Genomic DNA, 21733 nt, shown 5'->3' with positions numbered 1-21733 from the left:
GATTTTAAAAGCAAGATAAATCATTTTCAGCTTAAGTTATGAGGAAGTGGTCAATGAAGAACTAATACTAACATAAAAAAATTAAAGATGGATTAGAACTTCTGCCCCTCCCCCCCCCTTTAAAAAAAAAGAATTTCCATTTCTGAATTACATAAATAGCTTAACAAAGAAACATGAAAGAAATATTTATAGTTTAGGTAACAAAAAAAACAAAACTGAGTAAATTGAGTAATTATTATAGTATATCGATTCAATATATACGTAAACATAGTAATTTCTCTAGCAAGCATTAAAAAAAGCATTAACATAATTAAGAATACAAAGATAAAGCAGCATTAAAATGGGCAATAAAAACATTTACAAATATGAAATGCTCTGTGATACTACACTTGAATTCATATTATGTTCACAAAGTATCTATTGGAAAGATTTCACATTAGGCAATCAAAAATCTTCTAGCTAACTTACAAACCTTTGAACACCTGAATTGCTTATTATTTCATTCACACAACTACACTACGCCCAACTGATTTAACTGCCAAAGGCTCTGCAAAAACAGAGACTTTTAAATGTCAGGCATATCAATTAAAAAGTTAGTCTCCTAAGAAACCCTAAGCTGACCCGTTAGCCCAATAAAATCTTGAGGATTCACATGCAGTGGATACTCCTATAGTACTAGTCTAGGTTACATAAAACATACATGGCTGCTTAAAATTCCCTATGTCTTTTCTCATATACGTCACAATATACTATATGTTTGCATCATTTCTGCTGCACAACTTGTTAAAAGTAACGACTGTTTAACATAGTAGAAAAGGCAAAAATATGAAACATTGTTATGGACACATGCATAATAAATATGATATACGTTAGAAGGATTCTACAAATATCAAACTATCCAATTAACTTTGTTCTTAGTGCACTAAAAAGCAGAAAAATCAATTAGCAGCTACATATATGAAATTTTGGAAGTATACTTCCTAACTCCTTGTTTCCACATTGTAGAGAATAACTGACTACAACCAGTAATCAAATTAATAAAATGCAACCTGATGTGCAATTCCTTAATTCCCACTTGACACAAAACTCTTCAGTATAATTAATTTCATATCTCATAAGTATTTGAGAAGGGCAGTTCAGTGAACAAAACTTACCGATGTAGACCCTCCTGCTGTATCTCTGCATCAGCAACAGAACAAATACATGCAGTGGAATAAGGTTGATGATGAAAACATAACCACCCCATGCAGAGACCTACAAGAAATGGAATGGAAAATTAGATCTGACAATATCTGCATATTCTTAGGGTAGCCAATATTGGATTTATATACCTTAATGTTCTAACAAGAAAACACAAACTCCATCTAGACAACCAGTCAGAACTACCAGTAGCAACTCCAGGATCATTCTTAATATGTATTAAGAAAGAAAGAAAAAAACCCCAAACAAACAAAAAACCAACAAAAAACCCCACCCCAAAACCCAACAAATAAACCAACAAACTCCCCCTTCCCCCCCACCCCATCCACAAACAAACACCCCACATAGCAAAGACTTCTGAAATGGGTTGATGAATTTTCAAGGCTATCCTTCCTGTATCTCCTCCTCCTCCCAACCTAATCTGGTCATGCTGGCAAACAAGAATGTGATGCTGGGGGTTTTCCCCATGGTGAAGTCTGCAACACAAGACAGTGGTATGACTCCCATGGAGGATCCAAGATTTTCCTTTGACATACAAAGTTAGCACCATGCTCCGCACTTTTTGCTGGTGATAGGGAACAGTATCTCCAGCCAGAGAAGAGAAAGAGAGCAAGGCACACCTCTGGGAGCAGAACTACTGGAGCAAAGGAGTCAATGCATGTTGAAGTGTAAGGAAAGAAAAGGGTAGATGCACAAGGAAGCAGGGCTGGGTACTGTGGAATGGCGTACAACAGTATGATGGATATGGTGAACCTGCAGCAACAGCAGCACTTGAGAAGCCCTAGTATGATGTACTTAGAACTGAAATACTACAATGTTAACAATATATCACTGATTGCTGGTTTAGATAAAGATTTAATGAGCTACTATTACCATGTGTTATCTAAATTTCTAATATATTTAAAAGGGCTAATGTTGACTAGACAATCACCATTTTAACACATCCTCTTGTCAAACTACAGTCTATAGACTTATCCTGTATGCACCATGCTTACCATAGGTCTTCATTCTTAGAATGCAGTAGCTAATGTGGTTTTCACTTCAGCTGTACTTCAGGACTTAGACTCATGTTGATATTTTTAAAGCCCCAGAATCCAAAAAGAAATCCAATTACTATGTTCCATAGAACAGTTTCTAAAGTAAGGATGAGGCCAATTACAACTGTGTTTTTTTTCTTTTATTCTAATACTATAAAACCCAGTGTTTCAAAATTTGGGGTAACCTGATCAGACAATGTGAAGCAAATAGAATAGAATTTGTCTAAGTTTTCTAGAAACTCGTTTCAGATTATCATGACATACATTGTTGTGTTACTAGCATGAAGTGTCATGGTGTACACAGGCAAATTTAATGGGAGAAAATATTATATGAAGACAGGTAAGACAGACTAGAATAAGAACAGAAGTCCAATGAGGACACTGTCCTATTTAGAGAAAGGCCTGAATGAAGCAGATAGCATGCAGTTCTTATGGACCAGAGACATGCACCTCTATCTTTATCAAAATATTAAATCAAATCTAAGCACTGAAGAGTATACTGAACTGAAAATATACTTTTAGACTTTAAAAAAAAAGAGATATCTTCATAGATTGGCGAAAAAAAAAAGGTGGAAACATGCTATTACTCCTACAAGCATTGCTTCAGTGTAAAGCTTTGTTTTATTTTACCTCCTTAGCAAAAAAAGGCTATCTGAAGCAGAAGCTGCTGAAGTAAAAAAAAAAGCTAAAAATAAAAATGCAAGGGAAAAAAGCCTTCTCCTTATGGAATACAGTGCAGTGCTGTGAGTCAAGTTACCACAATGACTTACATATATATTTTAAGCAGATTTAGTTATCAAGAAAAATTTCTGCCAGTCCATGCAATATCTGTTCCTCTTTCAAGGAGCTGTTCCCAAAACCCCTCATGCAAGGACTGACTCTTACTATCTCAAAACTGTGATTTGATTTTCAACTTAAACTGAAAACATAACTAATTCAATCAGAAAAAGACAAGTGAATACTATCTAACAAAACACAATTATGCTTTGTCCTAAAAATTTACCTAAGCAGAATGTGTGGAATGGCATCTTAACAAAACTCTTTCCCAAAGGGAAATACAATATATGGAAAGCTACCACCAGGAATTACATAGGTAAGCAATAAAGTTCTATCATCTAATCACTGAGACTACTCATATATTTATATATATGAACCAACAATTTTCTATTATGGCTCCAACAAAGACTAAAATCTCCTTCTCCTGTTCTTTATTAGCAGATGGATTATGTAAGCCCTACTCAAACAGTTTAGCTGTTACAAATATATAAAAAAGGCTTACCATGTAAAAGTAGGATAGGCAGCAGCAGATTGTCCAAAAGACCGACCCAGTTTTCACAGACTTCACCTTAAAAAATAGCCAAGTATTTATGAATGATAATCAAATACTGGAGAATATTAGAAAAAAAAATTAAAAAAAAAAAAAAAATGTCAAGAGAACTTTGGCACATATGAAGTCATATTTGTATGCTTCTAAACTGATGTCCATAAAAACAAACCACAAGAGCAATTCATTCACAACTAGAACAGCTTATACCTATCTCTCTTAGTTAAAGCAGAGGCAGGATGCAATGCAACAACTCTCTACTTCATAATCTGAGATAAAAAAGTAGGTGCAACACCTCTGTGCTACTTTCTCTGATACATCATACCACTTTGTCAGTGTAGACTATGCATGCCTTACTTTAACTGCATCAGACCCACCTCTGTAATTATAGATAGAAGAGCTATTCTGGAATTTTGAAAAACTCACTTAAGGTTAATGAGAGCATTCAGACACTACTAAAGCTTGAGCAGGACCCATGAGTTGGCCCAGGAATATGATTTTGTCCAAAACTGATTGTGGTGACTGTGGTGTAGGAAAATAGGAATTAAAACTCAACATTAAATAAAGCTAGGAAGTAATAATAGAATAGTTGGGGACCTTCAAAGGTCAGTTAGTCTTCCCCCCCATGCAATGAGCAGGGACATCTTCATCTAGATTAGGTTGCCCAGAACCACATCCAGCCTGGCCTTGAATGTCTCCAGGAACGGCACATCCACCACCTCTCTGGGCAACCTGTTCCAGTATTTTACCACCCTCACTGTAAAAAATTAATCTATATTTGATTCACACATAACACAAGAGACCATGCAAACATTACTACACTATGTAGTTTAATTAAATGAGTTCCGTAAGAACAGACAACCTCTACGATGTCAGTTGTTTTAAAGCAACAAAGATCAATTCTTATTATTGTTATCAAACACAGTACAACTTTGCAGCTGCAGTTTATTCTAAGTTCAGATATTAAAATCCTGCATTAACGCCAATCATTAAAAACTTGAATTCCCTTCCATTACATTCCTACCAAAAATGTCCCAAATTTGAATACTCTAAAGCTAAAATAAAACTGCTGAGTATGCATCCACTTATGAAAAGTGGAACTCTTGAGAAAATCATGGGAAAAGCTGTTATGACCATGTACATATATGGAGACACTCAAAGAAAAGTATATGCATTCAAGCAATGCACAAGTATCATACAGTGTCTATGCTGAGTTAACAATATAGTTATATTATCTGTGATATTTCCAAAATAGATGCAAGAGTCCAGAAAAGCTACAGCTTGCTTGAACTCCTTCATACAAAACTGCATTACAGATGCAATTCTACATACAGACTAAGGAGTTACTGACAAGTTGCACTAGCAAGCCAGCTAATTAAAAGACATCAGACAATTTTAATTATTTCCTTTTTAAGCATGCAAGCAATATTGGTATCTTGCTCTGGACAGCTTGGGGTATTTAACTTGGATGCTTAAGTCAAAGCACAGACCCTCTATATAGTCAAAAGCTTCTTCAGAAGACAATTCTAAGTGTTTCATATTCAGAGTTTACAACTTTTCACCAGCTAAATAAGGAGGTGAAGTTTGATGTTCATGCGATGCTAATACCTCCAAACTGAAAAACAGAAGCAACCATTCTGTTTGTTTTAAATTTATACTTATCATCATTATTATGATTACTACTACTATAGGACACACATACTTCAGCTGAACACTACTTTTACGTAGCAAACTAAAGAGCATGATTATGGAGTGGTTCAGATCATGTGACTTCTCAGTACTTGCCTGATCAAGAGCTAAGGGGAAGAGGGATGAGAAGGAGGAAAATAATTCAATGGATTCTAAGTAAAATCAGTCATTTGGTTGGAGGAGGAACCAAAAAACCTTTCCAAAGCAAAAGAGTCAGCAATTACTTACCCATAAATAGTACGTGAACTGCAATGCAAAAATAGCTATGCCTTCATTGTCAAACGATCCTGCTACTGATCGGGATATGTAACCTGGAACTATGGCAATAAAACAGGCAGCTAAAAGCCCTGCTCCCTGGTTCCACAGTTCTCTGGTGAGCAGGAAAGTAGAAATAGCTGTAAGGCCGCTAAAAACTGGTGCTAAGAATACACACACATCTCTTATATGGACTGTCACATTAAGCATATTTAAAATCCAATGTATAAGGCCAGCTGTCACCATCAGTCCTGGGTATACCTGAATGGAGAAGAAAAAACAAAAATAGAACATCAAAACCCACTAAGGTATTGTGGAAAACTATCATGGTAGGTATATAGCAGCATACAGATAACATCCTCTCTTGCCTGACATTTATCATATAATGAGAAAAAATTGTCGTTAAGGTGTAGAAGAAGAAGTTTAAGTCTGCAGGAGAATTCCAAGCCAGCTAAAAGGCTTTAAGTAAAAAACAAACCCCCAAACCCTAAGACAACAAGAAGAAACCCAACATTTCCCAGCCTTATCTGTTTTCCTCATAAATATACCATGCCGTTCTTTCACCTCATGTTATCAATGGAGAAAGATGATGTGCATCAACAGGATTTCTTATCAACAAGCTGAAAAGCTGACAGTCAGTTGAGTATTACATATTTGCAAAACATTAATAGACAACTTTGGATATGAAGGATTATTATAGAGTCCTATAAAACTGAATTAAGATGTTCTCCAAGAAAGGTAGACTTAAACAAATCTACTGAACCCATCATAGAATACCAGAGAACTTAAAAATATTCTTAACAGAAACTCTACCCTCCCATAGTTATCAACATTAGAAAAATCAATGTGTACTAGAAAAGTTAGTATGTACTTCACCTGCCTTAGTTTCTTTCAAAAGCTAGGAAGGGTGTTGTACTGAATTAAATTAACAGATGACAGAATGTTCCCCTGCATATATCTGCCTCAGTTTTTTCAAAAGCTAAGAAGGGAGTTGTACTAAATTAAATTAACAGACAGAATGTTCTCGTGCATATATCCTTGAGAGCTGCTATTCAACATAAACTATTAAAACATAATACTCCATGTGACTTGCAAAATAATACATGCAATCAACATTTCAATTCTATTTCCTAAGGGTTTTTACTTCATACAAGACAAGTATGGAAAAAAAACATATATATGTTACACAGAAAGAGTCTTGAGTATCTCTAAGATACCAAAACAATGACCTATATTGTTACAAAAACTTCTTATATGTATTTAAATGGTATGTACTATAACTAACAAGTTTTAATGCACATTCACACATTAAGTTAACAGGTAGCTGGGTTATTAGTGTTAATAAGCAATTTGAAAATCAAAAGCATATTTTATTAATATTCTTCCTTTATCAATGTCAAATTTGTACTGGAAGTTCCCAAAACTAAGTGCAAAGTCATCTTTAAGTTATTATAGTTATTATTACAATACTTACAGTTCCACCTACTATTCTTCCCAATGGATACCATGCTCTTTCATCAAACCAATTTAAAAATTCATAAAACCCATGGGACGCAAGATGATGTGTTGATCTATAGTTAAACCTAGAAAGAAATGAGAAAAGGGGTGTGTGTGTGTGGGGGAGATAAAGGTCAAGAACCTAAATTTTAAGCATAACTTAAGTCATCTGTTTTCTAAGACCTAGAAAAAGAATAAAACTTCAGCATCTCATTTAGTATATAAGTACAACAGCCATCTACAGAGTTTTAAAGTAAATTACTAAGCTTTCAGTTACTAACCACTATACCTTCTTCATTTCTACAGCCAGTGGCTACTACATATTCCTTTCTTTCAATCAACAATACTCTTCACAATGCAAAATCTATGTGCTCATCTTCAAAGTTTGTACATACTCTGCTGCAGAAAATTCCTTGTAGAAAAAAAGCCCTCCCATGCATAACTTCAGTCTTCCACATTGCCCATATACCATTAAAAAATATGGATGGATTGTCATCAAGGCATTAATCTTCCACTTTCATGGAATGAAGTTTTTCCAACTTCTCGAACTTCAGGTAGCAAAACCTAACTATTACAAAGTCCATTAATTCTTCAGATTAGGTATGAGACTGCTGTAAGAACTGCAGTGTGTGTTACCCCAAACTACAACTCTTTCACGATCATTTAAAAGCCAAACTAACAAGGCTACAGGTATAATACTGCGAAGTTTGGTGACGAAAGTTTAGGTTTAGAAAAGTTTGGTTAGATACCACTTCTGAAAGAAGCAAGATCCACAAACCCAACCCTTCTAATAGATATTCTAATTTGAATTTAGGTAACAATGTGCAAATCATGAAAGAAGTATTAAAGATTATATACATTAGTTAAGTAGAAGTGCAGATGACTAAATGGAATACTGTAACAGCCAACAGATTAGATGAACAAACCACCATGAAAGACTTCTGAATACAGTTAGTATTCAAGACCCGAGAATATCATGTGTTTTTTCGTCTATTTTATGAAAGTACCCAACTATATCAGTAACACGCATCACTTCCGGCACAAATTTTGAAAGTACATCAACTACTTCTGTATACCTAGGATTCCCAAAATATCACAGGTTTACTTTGAACTAATTTATTTCAACAGAATAAAGCTGATGTAATTTCAGATTGAGAGACATCAAGTTCCTTGTTTAATTATTACAAGTGTTGTATCTGAAGTACAACCACACAGAGGTAATGAACAGTTTTCTTCATCTAGTCAGTGAAAGAACAAAAAGAATTGAAATTCAAGTCCAGATGTCAGCAAACTTGTATGCTTCCACTGACTAAACTATCACAGCATCAGTCAACTGACATTAAGTAAATAAAAAAAGTGCAGTGTTTTCAGAAACACTCTTTTACATGTTAAAAAAGCAGTTATATAGGATACAGTAACTGATCAAATTGTGGACTTTCAAAAGTAATTAGCCATATTTATATAAAAAATTCACACAAACATCAGTCATTCTGACCTAGAAATCTTTGTAGCAAGCAGCAATGTGACACTGGTTTCTAATAAGCCTGCGACTATTCCCATTTGACTAAATTTCTAAAAATTAATTCTCCAGTTCTGAACTGACAACTATAATGTGATTTATGAAATGCTGTACCTGTAAAATTAGCCTCTTATCTTAATATAGCAAGGTCTAGTGTTAATTTGTTCAGCGTCAAGTGCCTGCAGGATGGTATGAGACAAAGCAGGAGTACCATGTTGCACAGGACACATACAATACAGCCAGCTACGGAACAGACCTGGACTGCACTGAAAACCAAATCGATGTTGTTATCCTAGAACTTTAAAAAGGAAACAAGAAAGATTCTTACCTCCATGAATTACTTTCAACTTTTTAAATCACGACTCAAACTCACAGAGGCTACAAGAAAGAGTATGACTCTTTCTTCAAAGAAGAGTATGATTTTGTGTGGAAGACAACTTCCTTCTGCAAGTAACAGAGGAGCCGACAAGGAGAGGTGCCATGCATGACCTTGTGCTCACCAACATGGAAGGGCTTGTTGAGAATGTGGTACTCCAGGGCAGCCTTGGATGCAGTGATCACGAGACGGTCGAATTTGAGATCCCCAGGACAGTGAGAAGAGCGTGTAGCAAGCTCACTGCCCTGGACTTCAAGAGAGCAGACTCTGGCCTCTTCAGGAGTCTGCTTACTAAGGTTCCATGGAATATAGCCCTGGAGGGCAGGGGGGCCCAAGACTCTTGGTTGATATTCAAGGATCACCTGCTACAAGCTCAGGAGTGCTGCATCCCAACTAGAAGGAAGTGCGGCAAAAGGGCCAGGAGACCTCCTTGGATGGATAAGGAGCTGCTGAGGAAAATTCAAAGGAAAAAAGAGGCTTATAAAAAATGGAAGCAAGGACAGGCGGCCTGGGTAGAATACAGGGATGTTGTCCAAGAACTTAGGGACCGGGTTATGAACGCTAAGGCCCAGTTAGAATTAAACCTAGCCAGCGATGTTAAGGACAATAGGAAAGGATTCTGCAGGTACGTAGCAAACAAAAAACAGACTAGGGACAAAACAGGCCCCCTGAGGAAGCTTTCGGGAGAATTGGCTACACAGGATTTGGAGAAGGCTGAGGTTCTGAATGACTTCTTTGCCTCGGTCTTCACTGGCAAAGGCTCTGACTGCACCACCCAGTTCTTAGAAGGTAGATGCAGGGACTGTGAGAATGAAGACCTTGGGCCCACTGTAGGAGAGGATCTGGTTCGAGACCATCTTCAAAATCTGAACGCGCACAAGTCCATGGGACCTGATGGAATGCATCCGCGGGTCCTGAAGGAGCTGGTGAATGAAGTTGCTAAGCCAATGGCCATTGTATTTGAAAAATCATGGCAGGCAGGTGAAGTTCCTGATGACTGGAAAAAGGGAAATATAACCCCCATTTTCAAGAAGGGGAAAATGGAAGACCCGGGGAATTACAGACCAGTCAGTCTCACCTCTGTGCCTGGTAAAATCTTGGAGCACATTCTCCTGGACAGCATGCTAAGCCACATGAAAAACAACAAGGTGCTTGGTGACAGCCAGCATGGCTTCACTAAGGGGAAATCCTGCCTGACCAATTTGGTGGCCTTCTATGATGGGGCCACAGAACTGATGGACAGGGGTAGAGCAGTTGATGTCATCTACCTGGACTTGTGCAAAGTGTTTGACACTGCCCCACACCACATCCTTCTCTCTAAATTGGAGAGACATCAATTTGATGGATGGACCACTCCGTGGATAAAGAACTGGCTGGATGGCCGCACACAAAGAGTTGCGGTCAATGGCACAATGTCCGGCTGGAGACCGGTAACGAGTGGTGTCCCTCAGGGATCGGTGTTGGGACCGGTCTTGTTTAACATCTTTGTTGCTGACATGGACAGTGGGATTGAGTGCGCCCTCAGCAAGTTTGCCGATCACACCAAGCTGTGTGGTCCGGTTGATATGCTGGAGGGAAGGGATGCCATTCAGAGGGACCTTGACACGCTTGTCAGGTGGGCTGATTCCAGCCTTATGAAGTTCAACCACGACAAGTGCAGGGTCCTACACCTGGGTCGGAGCAATCCCAGGCACAGCTACAGACTGGGCAAAGAAGAGGTTCAGAGCAGCCCTGCAGAGAAGGACTTGGGGTGCTGGTCGATGAGAAAATGAACATGAGCCAGCAGTGTGCGCTCACAGCCCAGAAAGCCAACTGTATCCTGGGCTGCATCAAAAGGAGCGTGACCAGCAGGTCAAAAGAGGTGATCCTGCCCCTCTACTCTGCTCTTGTGAGACCTCACCTGGAGTATTGTGTGCAGTTCTGGTGTCCTCAACATAAAAAGGACATGGAACTGCTGGAACAAGTGCAGAGGAAGGGCCACGAGGATGATCAGGGGACTGGAGCACCTCCTGTATGAAGACAGGTTGAGGAAGTTGGGGCTGTTTAGCCTGGAGAAGAGAAGGCTGCGTGGGGACCTAATAGCAGCCTTCCAGTATCTGAAGGGGGCCTATAGGGATGCTGGGGAGGGACTCTTCGTCAGGGACTGTAGTGATAGGACAAGGGGTAAGGGGTTAAAACTTAAACAGGGGAAGTTTAGATTGGATATAAGGAGGAAGTTCTTTCCTGTTAGGGTGGTGAGACACTGGAATCAGTTGCCCAGGGAGGTTGTGAGTGCTCCATCCCTGGCGGTGTTCAAGGCCAGGTTGGATGAAGCCTTGTGTGGGATGGTTTAGTGTGAGGTGTCCCTGCCCATGGCAGGGAGGTTGGAACTAAATGATCTTGAGGTCCTTTCCAACCCTAACTATTCTATGATTCTATGACTAATGCTTACTTTTAGAGCATTGAAAGATACATTAAACAAATTAAATATCCAAAAATACATATTGAGATTCTCTTTGTGTTTTGAACTAATAAAGCTTCATAAGTAGCTTCAGAAGGATGTGAACAACTGTCTTGTGTTTTGGTAGGATCCCATTAAGTCTTTAATACAAATGAATTCCCACTCCAAATTGAAATGCAATGTAACAGCATTCTTTTTCTATCACTTAATAGGTAAGAATTTAATCTCTCCTAATACATACAGATACAAATAGAGATAGATAACACAGGCAGATATAAATTTATTAACCCATTCCTTCAAAACGTGATTGATTCTTTTGCCTCAAATGAAAGCATGCAGAGACAGCTGGGCACATCTTTACAGCAGAAATTACTAGTAATACTACAGGTACATTAATTTTTTTCACTGTGAGAGCTATAGGTGAGAACAGAAAATAACCTTCTGATCATAGAAACCTAAGAAAAAGGTATTTATAAACTTAGCTACAGACCTCACTTTGACTTTAGAAAAAAACCAAAACAAAACCCCAAAAAACCAACTCACTTCATCCCTCACTAGGTAACCTGCAAACACAAATATGTTAAAATGTAAATATAAATATATGTATACATAAGGAGAAGCTTGACGAGCAGTGCTGCATATCGAAACCAGCTTCATGCACCAGGAAAGTGGCAGCAACATTGCACCAGAGAGCAGTATGGTCTAGCTATCCTATGATGCCAGTATTATGCTCTGGTACTGCCTGCCCACTTCATAGCACTCTAATCCTTTGGGGACAAGCCTGAGCCTTGTAAAACTGTTTCCCTTTAGGCCAGAATGGAGAGAGGCACTAATGAACAGTGAGTATCGCAAACCATAGTCGCAAAACTTTCTATCTATGGCTACTGTCGCAGCATCTGCAACTACCTATAGGCTTCACAGGGGCATAAAACAGCCCCGGGAAATATTAGAGAAAGTGACACCTCTGCCAATACCCACAACCTGGGGATTTAGGGGCTGCAACTGAGGGAAGAATCAGAATGGAGACAGGAACACCGAGCGCTGGGTAGGGGTTGCATTACAGGTTTGGGTGTCACTGCTTTCTCCACTTCTTCCATCTCTAGTGGCAGCAAACATAGGTAGTATTTAGGGGTTTTTATCCAACCCTGTTTCTGACTGGCCTAACAGACACAGGAACTGGGGTATGCTACTGGTTACAGTGACTGAACAGAACGCAGCACTATGCAGAAGGACCAGACTGAAGGAAAGGATCTTTCTCCCACCCTCAGTTCTCACACCCATCTGATCCTGAGGTATGGGAACTGTTCATCCATCTCCCAAGATTCCCTCTTATCCTCCCTCATCCCTTTGATGCAGGTAATTTTGAGACAAACCTGAGAAGAATAAAGAAAAGATTATGTGAAGCACTTGCTCAATTAAGAACTTAGCTTCAAGGACTCTGATGAATATTCAAGTTCTCAGTCCATGTTGTGAAAAAGATAGGCTTGGTAAAATTCATCAGAGAAGAGCTCTTAAGGACCTGACTAACACCAGTAAGTGTTGACCTTTCTTATTTTAGCTGATGTTCTAGGAGGAAAAGTGATGCCCTGCTGTTCTCCTTGCCTCTTTCTGTCAGGTCTGTAGTTTGAACCGTTTCCTCTTCCAAGCTAAGCTTTAAAGGAATCAAATAATCCTAAGTCTTTGCACATTTCAGAATTCAATGTCCCAACCACCAAATCAGGCTGATATTGTAGTTTGAACCCCTGGGGAGATGCTTGAATGATCACAAAAGTGCTGTATGCATGGTACCATTAATTTTGTGGCCCTACTGGAGATAACCTATATTATAGCTAGTTCAGTAGACAACTGAAGATGAGTTCATAAAGACATGGCTCTCATTTTCAAAGCATATTTCAATTTCGGCATAGAGCACAAGCAGCAACAGCATAATAACTGAGCAGAGGCCTATTTTTTTTTTTTTTTATAGCAACATCAATTCAGAAAGCTTAACTAAGCAACTTGAGAAATAAAGCCTGTAAAATTTTCAGTTATACATTATGTACTCTTAATCTTAACTATCTGTTCACGCTTGGGTTTGACTTTTATTCCACTCTATGAACTGTTTTTTGATGGCACAAGGTAATGCTAGTCATAGCAATCACTCTCTCTATCCAGGAGCTATAGAATTCTCCAGCACTTCACAGCACCAATTACTGCTGTGTTTATAAAGGAGACATCTTTGGCTTGACATTCCTAAGTTTAGTATTTCCTTGACAAAAGTCCTACTTAAGATGAACATTCAAATAAAATTAAGCCTACTAGAAAGTAAGAACACACAGGAAAAGAGCACATACACAGCAATGCAGTTATTTCATCCAGATCTTAACAACATTTAAGGCAAATTACAGTGAGAGTGATAGAATTCATTTGACCCTCCCATCACAACAAAGAGCAACATCAGTGTTGCTTCTTGTCGGAATGCTGACTGTCTAAAACCCTATAAATTTCATGCTACTATTGCCCCACCATCTAGACTTTTTAGCTGGCATTTTATAGCCATCTGAGAATATGTATCTCCTTACTAACAGCATCGGTTGAAAATTTTCAAAGCCTGCAATTATAAAGGCTTCTCTGCTCTAAAAGGCTTCAGCTGCAGAAAATTTTCACATCTGCCAACTCGGAAAAATTACATGATACAAACTAACTGCGAACATTACAAGCTATCTGAGCAATTCTAGGAGTCAGTTTTTAATGCAAATGTAGATTACAGAATCAATTCTGCCATACAGCATCTAATTAGAGATGGCAAGTCTAGATTCTTGAAAAAGATAGTTGCATATTAACTCCATATCCGACATATTCTTTGCATCCAAAGAAAGAATTTATTCAGCACAACACTTATAGAAAATCTAATGAGAAAGTTCAGCAACTTCCACTGAAACAAACGTATATGCAGTACTCCATACTAAATTCTAAAACACCTGCTTGCCTATATATTTTACTACCAGCACAACATCCTGGAAGTCTTATTCTAAAGCTTGTATCTACAAGTAAGTAATTACCACAACGAGTTTTGCATTTGGTTTTTAAAATGGAAATACAGTACCCCATCAATCACATAATTAATTTAATGCACTAGAACAGTATTTCTCATCATGAAAATGCTTACATGTGTTGAGTTTATTACCTTGGAAAGTATGCATGTAGCTTCAGCTAATAAAGAGCAGAATTTTGCACCAGCAATACCTGTAGGCAAAAGTATTTATGAGAGGTACACAGTAGGAAAGGCTCTTTACAACCCAAACCTAAGGTGTTACAGACTTCACAGCAAGCATGGAGAAAGCACACCGAGCTGCACCTATGTAAGAACTAGTGAGAGAGAATGTGGTCCTCTGTTTACCAGAGCCAAAATTGACATAACTCTGCAATGTAGAAGCAATCAGGCCATTTTATTTCAGGAAAATCTCACACTCCTTTCTTCTAACCTGAAAGGATTTATCACCTACCAGAGTTTTATGTGGCAGATGTTACCACTTTGCACACTCAACTGGAGCTTCTGCACCTCACTGGACAAGAAACATGAACCCATTAACTCTACCCAGTCTTTCACAAAGGATGCAGAACATGTTTACACAGTTCTTATTAAAGTTGACCAAAAGATGATTATTAAGTCAAGCCCACCAGAAAGAAAAAAAAATAAAAGCTGTGCCTAATGCAGAGTTTAATATTCTCCTAATTCCCCTAAACTCCTGATGTGTTTTAGGGGTTAAATATGGAATTTTTGACAGTTTAGTCTTTGTGATTTTATCTCAAAATACATGGACATGTAAGTTACTCTTTGTATCCTGAGATATGCCTCAACCTAACATCAAGTATTTGCTGAAAGCTCCCGAGTGCCCTATATTTAAAGAGGGCAAACTGATCTTTAGGGGTTCTGTTCTAAGCAGGGCCAACAGAAAAGAGAAATACACATCCTGAAAGTCGACTGTCAACCAGAAGTCTAACATTTGATAAGAGAATTGGCAGCAGTACTATCACTCTGAGTTTCCTGAGGCTCAAAATTAGTCATGATCCTGCTTTCAACTTCAGATTCATAATTCTGAACAAACACGCTCAGAAAAATGTGGCAAAGACTCCTCTGTTATATGAAGGATAGTTAGTATGCTGACATAATAAAACTGCAGGAAGCTCTGCAGAGCGATGTAGCCACCTAACTTGAGAAAAGATGGAAATTCTGAGTCAAAAGAAGAAGTTTCTGTTCCTGGAATGTGGCTGAGCAGCCAACCTCGGCTTGCTTGCAATACCATTAGAATAATCCCTGATGGTGAAGAACAGCAGAAAGCCCAGACAGGAAAAAATAAAAAAACAAACAACAAAAAAACCGAAACAACAAACAAAAGCTGGATGTCACAACTGAAAGGACACGTATTTTTGCAGGTCCAACATTCAACCATACTCAATGGAAATCCTGAAGAATACCAGAATGGTTATAGAATAACCATTAAGAATAACCATTAAGAATATCAGAATGTCCCCAGCATGTTTAAGGATTACAGCATTCCTACTGCCACCACTTAGCATGGTATTTTCACTGCAAGCAATAAGATGTCACACTTAGCAAGTGCTGAAATCAGGAACTGCATGCTACCAGTAGCTTAATGATACAAAATTCTACAGGGAGCATACAGTCACTCTTAACTTCCTCAGAGAGCCCAGGGCATCTCTTGCTAAAGAGCTGCAAGACTTTTAAAGCATTCCATGACCACAACTTACACTTTTCACACAATAAACTTCATGAAGCCATAATAGGCTTCCCATCATCACTGAAATGGGCATGTATCTGCCCACAGTTGCAGGCAATTCCTATTAGGCCTTTAGACTATTAGTTTTCTTTTCATGGCACTTTTCTGTCTTGCTTTTGAACTATTCCATGTCTCAAGGCAAATTATTAAGAAAAGTGTTAGTTTTATTAATACAGAAAGACATACTTCACCAGTGAAGCCCACCACTCGTAACTTTTATCAACATTTTAGACCCAAGAAGTAAGTGATAATGACTTTTTTCCTTGAGACAGTCAAAATTGCAAAGAAGGTTCAATGATAAAACAGGAACAGAATCATCAGAAATTCCTACAGGGGAAACCTCAATGCTCGTTTTCTTCTTTACTGGACATACTTCACTGCAGTATGCACTACAATATGACTGGCATCAATACTGCTGGCAATATTGGTTCCTTATCTTTTGACAACACCAACTTCTTGAGAGGCATCACTTCTCTGTTCAATACAGTATTAACTACCACAAACTCAAAAGGCCCTGTAGTATTGCATCTGTTTCTTTGCGAGTGCTATTGGGATGCTCTGTGGCATATTAGCCTTGTATCTTGCAACTCTGAAGGCTTTGTACTAAATTCAAGAATATGTTCAAGAAGGATGCTTCTTCCAGATGAAACAGATTCATGCTGTACTTGTTTTTAACATGATGGATGCAGCTTAACTTCAGGATCTTCAAAGTTAAAGGCTGGTGGTACATGAGGATCTGGTTGGCAGAAAGGAATTCAAAAGGCAATTAGCTGAATAATACACTTTAAGAAGCAAAATACTATTTTCTATGAAAAACATGGTACTAGAAATCAGTGGGCTGAACATGACTACTTTACAAGAAGTGACTTCTAGCTTGTCACTAGCTAGCTCCCAAGCCACTTTTTTCATGGTCCTCCTATGGAACGAAGCAACCTGCAACACCTAATGAACTATAAGAGGATTCTTATTCAAATGTTCTCAAACATACTGCCTGCTATCCTATAGCAAGATCTAACATGTAACCAGAAAGAAATACTAATTTTTGCAATAGTCTGAAATATAGAGTAAAATAAAGGACATTTCTTATTTATTGAGGGTTTTTTTTATTATGTATTACTATGACATAAATTATTACATAAAGTCATGTGTATGCTACAATGCAGTGGCAACTGTAGAAGCACATCAAAATGCAGTTGAACCAACTTCACAATCACTTTCCAATAAGTGAAATTCAGGGTATCTGGATGCAAGGTGGTTTGGCAGATGTTTCTACCCTGTAAAATGCAAGACATGGTAAAAAGGAAACAGGTCCTCAGAAAGGCTCTAGGTCGCCAACATCCCATATGATAGTTAGGTAATGACAATCTTATTTCTGGCAGAACATTTTAAGAGCTACAGTATCACAGAAGAGCATTAGCAGAAACTGTTGTGTTCACCCCTTAATAACCAACAGCCTGTTGCTTGACCTTCCATGTAACACAACAAAGAGTAGGTCCAGCCAGAACTGGACATGAGATATTAAAACACTGTACAGATGTCAGGTTTTTGTTAGCTCACAGGAATTAAAAGAATCTACAGTGTCGTTGTTGCATGTCAGCAGTCTAAGTCAGTCTGGCAAGTTAAAATAAGGTAGTGTTTCATTCAATATTCCTTAAATATTTCCTTTGTCTTTAGTACATCTCCTACTGCACCTGCTACTCTTCCTCCTGCCATTAGCTCTCAGTTACCTGAATTCTATGACTATGCTTTCTTTCGATTGTCCTTTTTGTATGTAGATGATGTTTATTCCAAGAAGTTGGACCTCTCATAGCATACCTGTTCAGCTCCACCTATTGCAGGATTGACTTACTGACCTTTTACTACAATGAATGCTGAAAAAATAAAAATTGGTTTCATAGTACATAATACAAAGAATCATCAGAGCAGAACTAGAGTCTCTATCTGACTTGATCAATTTCTTCCCAGTGATTGAGGCTGGGTTAAAGACCTAATTTTATCTAACTTAAATATGCCTGCTCAAATTCTGCTTAACCCTTCATTAAGCTGGCATAAATAGACATAAATAATGAATTCATCATACTTGTAGCAGGGATGAAGCAATTTTCTGCTGTAGGTATGTACACATATACATATATATATCTACTTACAGAACAAACTAAACAACACACCTAGGCTTTGCAGAAACCTAGAAACAGACCCAATTATCAAATAAAGCTAAAATGAAAAAGACCCAATGTTTGAGAGGGTAAGGGTGAAAGATGTGGGAGGAAGGATTCACAACTACAGAATGCCTTGTACTGAATTATACCCTCACCCAAATTTAACTGTGGAAGTTATCCTTCAGCTGACCTTTGCTGGTTAAAGAGATTGCAGAAGCACTCCTAAGCCACCTCCTTACACAAATCAGACAAATTAGCTTGAATCACAGCTAAAAAGCAAACAACTCTAAAGATGATCTGAAGTATTTCACCTGATATTTCTCTGAAGCAGATTAGGAGTATGCAAATGATGTATTAATAGCAGTCCAACAGAAGGGATGGTGACCTCTATCTGAGGGCAGAAATACTTCCAGCTGTTTGCAAAGCAACTGCATATTCTCACACTGGAGGAAACTGGTGTGGGAATAGGATGTCACCAATAAAATGAACAAAGACCAGGAATGTAGATAACAACAGAAAATTATCTTTACCTTCCCTACAATACACAGACTGAAGACCATGTTTTGCATTTTTGATTCACTTTCAATGTCTGATTTATTCTGAAGCAAGTATGGCAAGCAGAGTTTAAAATCAATTATCCACTACATTTATATCTTTCACAGTGACCACAGTGCTCAGCACTTAAGGCAGTGTTTATAATTAACATTAAATTTCTCCCATGTACAATGTGAAATGAAAGTTACATGTTTGTTTTCTCATCATTTGATGGAGTTTCTAGTATTGCTTAGTCTTACTATATTGTAGCTGTCAAACTATTCCACTGTGCTCCTCTGTCATTTTAGTAAAACCAAACTGCTGTTCTGTTCAAAGTCAGACCTTAGAAGAGCTTTAAAACAAAAAAAAAGTAAATACAATAAAAATGTGGAGGTAGGGCAACACTGTTAAGATGAACTAGGCTTAATATTATACACATATGCTTTGAAGCTCCAATGTCTTTCTGCCACAAACACTACTATGTAAATGCTCATAGACTAGACCCACCATTGCCTCATCTATCATATGTCCAGGATTATGTCCTTTCCCAAACACATCTCCTTGACCAGATGGCTACATTAGTATACATTTTGGGAGCTATAGCTCTTCTGTTTTATATTAATGAACAGTAAATGGGTCGAGTTTAATTTCTAATGCCATTTTATTAAATAACAAGTACCAACATGAAGTACCATGCTTTTCCTCTTCTCCTCCATTGCCACATGAAAAGGGGTAAGGTAAAATGAACGTCTGGTTGCCCACGAAAAGGAATGTGGAAATGAACACATTAAAGCAAGAGGATCAGTTGCAGTTCAGGTGGAGCTGAAAGAGTTTTATTGCAGGGGATACATGAAAGCTGTTGGGAAAGACCCAGCAGAAGTTCTCAAGGGATAGTTCTTAAGTCACATAATCCTAAATCTTCTCTCTCCTCACTCTCCAGACATGAACTAAATTGGCCTGTTCCAGGACCTTTCACACTTCTATCCCCATCAGACCATATGCCCTGTCAACTGTCTTTCCACAAGTACACATTTAAATTACAAACCTAAAGTTAGCCTTCCTGACTTACAAGAGGGATTCGGCTCTAGATATCCAACATCCCATGCAACCATTTAAGCAATGACAATCTTAATTCTGGAGAACTTGTAAACACTTAACAGTACAGTAGAAGAGCTTTAGCATAAACCATTGATAGGTTCACTTCTTGATAACCCATGACCTGTTTATCAAAGAACTCATGGATACTTGAGATCAGACCAGGGTACAGGATGTGCCAACAGTTCTCCTCCCTTGCATTCAGTGGCAGATCCTGACACATGTGCTTACCAGATTTCGGTTGGTTGCCTTAACTTGTTAACACAGCAGAAAACTATCCAGCCCAATAGGTGATGGGAAATTCAGATCTGCTGCATTTGATTAGATGCAGATAATGCCAATTTATATTGGTGAAGACAAGCTTAGCAGCACTGTGTCATATTATAGACACTGAGTTAGGCTTTACTCAATACACTCTGAACCGCCATCTTATCATCCACAGCAATTTCTTGGAGGTTCTTGAAGGAACCTTTGGAATCACCTCCTGTGTTTTCCAACGCACAAATGTTATCCCTGGGTACTCCAGCAAAGCATATTTGATACTGAGATATAAGACAACATTGCTTAACTTCTGTCCTGGGTTCAGCAGTAGCAGTCAGTTTTTCTCCTTCTAAGTAGCTGGTGCAGCGCTGTGTTTTGACTTTTGGCCTGGGAACAGCGCTGATAACGCCAATGTTTTTAGTTGCTGCTCAAATGTTTGGTCTGACCAAGGTCTTTCTGAGCCTCATGCTCTGCCAGGGAGGAGGGGAAGCTGGGAGGAAGCAGAGACAGGACACCTGACCCAAACTAGCCAAAGATGTATTCCATACCACAGCACGTCATGCCCAGGATGTAACGGGGAGTTACCCGGAAGGGCTAGGGACTGCAGGGTTGGGCGAGTTATAGGTCGGCTGGTGTTGAGGTGTTGTATTCTTTCCTCTTGTTACTTCCTTTATCATTATTATTATTGGTGGCAGCAGTAGTGATTTGTGTTATACCTTAGTTACTGGACTGTTCTTATCTCAGCCCGTGGGAGTTGCATTCTTTCAATTCTCCTTCCCACCCCTCCAGGAGCAGGGGGAGGGCAAGAAGGGGAGGGAGTGAGTGAACGAGCTGTGTGGTTGGGTTTAAACCACGACAACTTCTCAGGTAGAAGTACCATCTGAGTAACATTTAAAGATGTCCTGTGGGCTTTTTTACTTCTTGAAGATCACACAGTATGCAACATACTATCAGAAAGCATGAGGGGTGGTAAGAATGTTGTGTTGAAACAAGGGTATGACAGAAGCATAAGGAAAAAGGACCCTGGAATTGACTTGCTAAAACAAAAGCTAGAAAATCAAATTCAGTGATCAAACAATTACAAGCATGACATAATACATATCATCTAGTTTTCGCCCAAGCAAAATTAGAAGGGTGGAGTGAGAACTGGTGAAGTAGTGGTAGATAACAAAATTGAACCACTTCAAATTCCTTAGCTCCTGAACATATTTAGCCAGAGGAGAAAAATTACATCTGTCATCACTAGCTGACCCGAGACATCATAAATTAAGGTACTGTTGCAAATATTTAAGGTAGTTTTTCCAGCATCAAAATCCATTTTCTATTTGGCAAATGAAAGATTAGAACTGTTGCAGCGTAAAAAGAACTGTGAGACATATGCAACAGTTTTTCAAATATTATTTCAGACATTTGACATCAGACAAATCATTCTAGTCACATGTGTAAGATAAAATAGTCAAAACGCAGCATTACAGAGCTTCTTGGAAAATTCAAACACTGCATTGGCTTTCATGACTCTCTTTCTACAGTAAAGTGAGCCAAAGAGACGCCCATTCACTTCCATTG

The 21733-nt window shown here is 38.4% G+C and overlaps 1 protein-coding gene across 1 annotated transcript in view; it reads right to left on the bottom strand.

Moving 5' to 3' along the window:
* The window catches only part of STT3B (STT3 oligosaccharyltransferase complex catalytic subunit B), a 52245-nt gene that overhangs the window by 21017 nt on the left and 9495 nt on the right, over positions 1-21733 (bottom strand). Inside the window, exons 2-5 of the mRNA XM_065666157.1 lie at positions 6980-7088; positions 5479-5766; positions 3517-3582; positions 1155-1254 (exon numbers count right to left, since the gene is read on the bottom strand). Coding sequence (XP_065522229.1) covers positions 1155-1254; positions 3517-3582; positions 5479-5766; positions 6980-7088 — 563 coding nt within the window. The remainder of the gene's footprint in view (positions 1-1154; positions 1255-3516; positions 3583-5478; positions 5767-6979; positions 7089-21733) is intronic.

This window comes from Lathamus discolor, chromosome 2 (genome assembly GCF_037157495.1).
Source record: "Lathamus discolor isolate bLatDis1 chromosome 2, bLatDis1.hap1, whole genome shotgun sequence".
NCBI lineage: Eukaryota > Metazoa > Chordata > Aves > Psittaciformes > Psittacidae > Lathamus > Lathamus discolor.
This window is presented reverse-complemented; position numbering and strand designations above follow the sequence as displayed.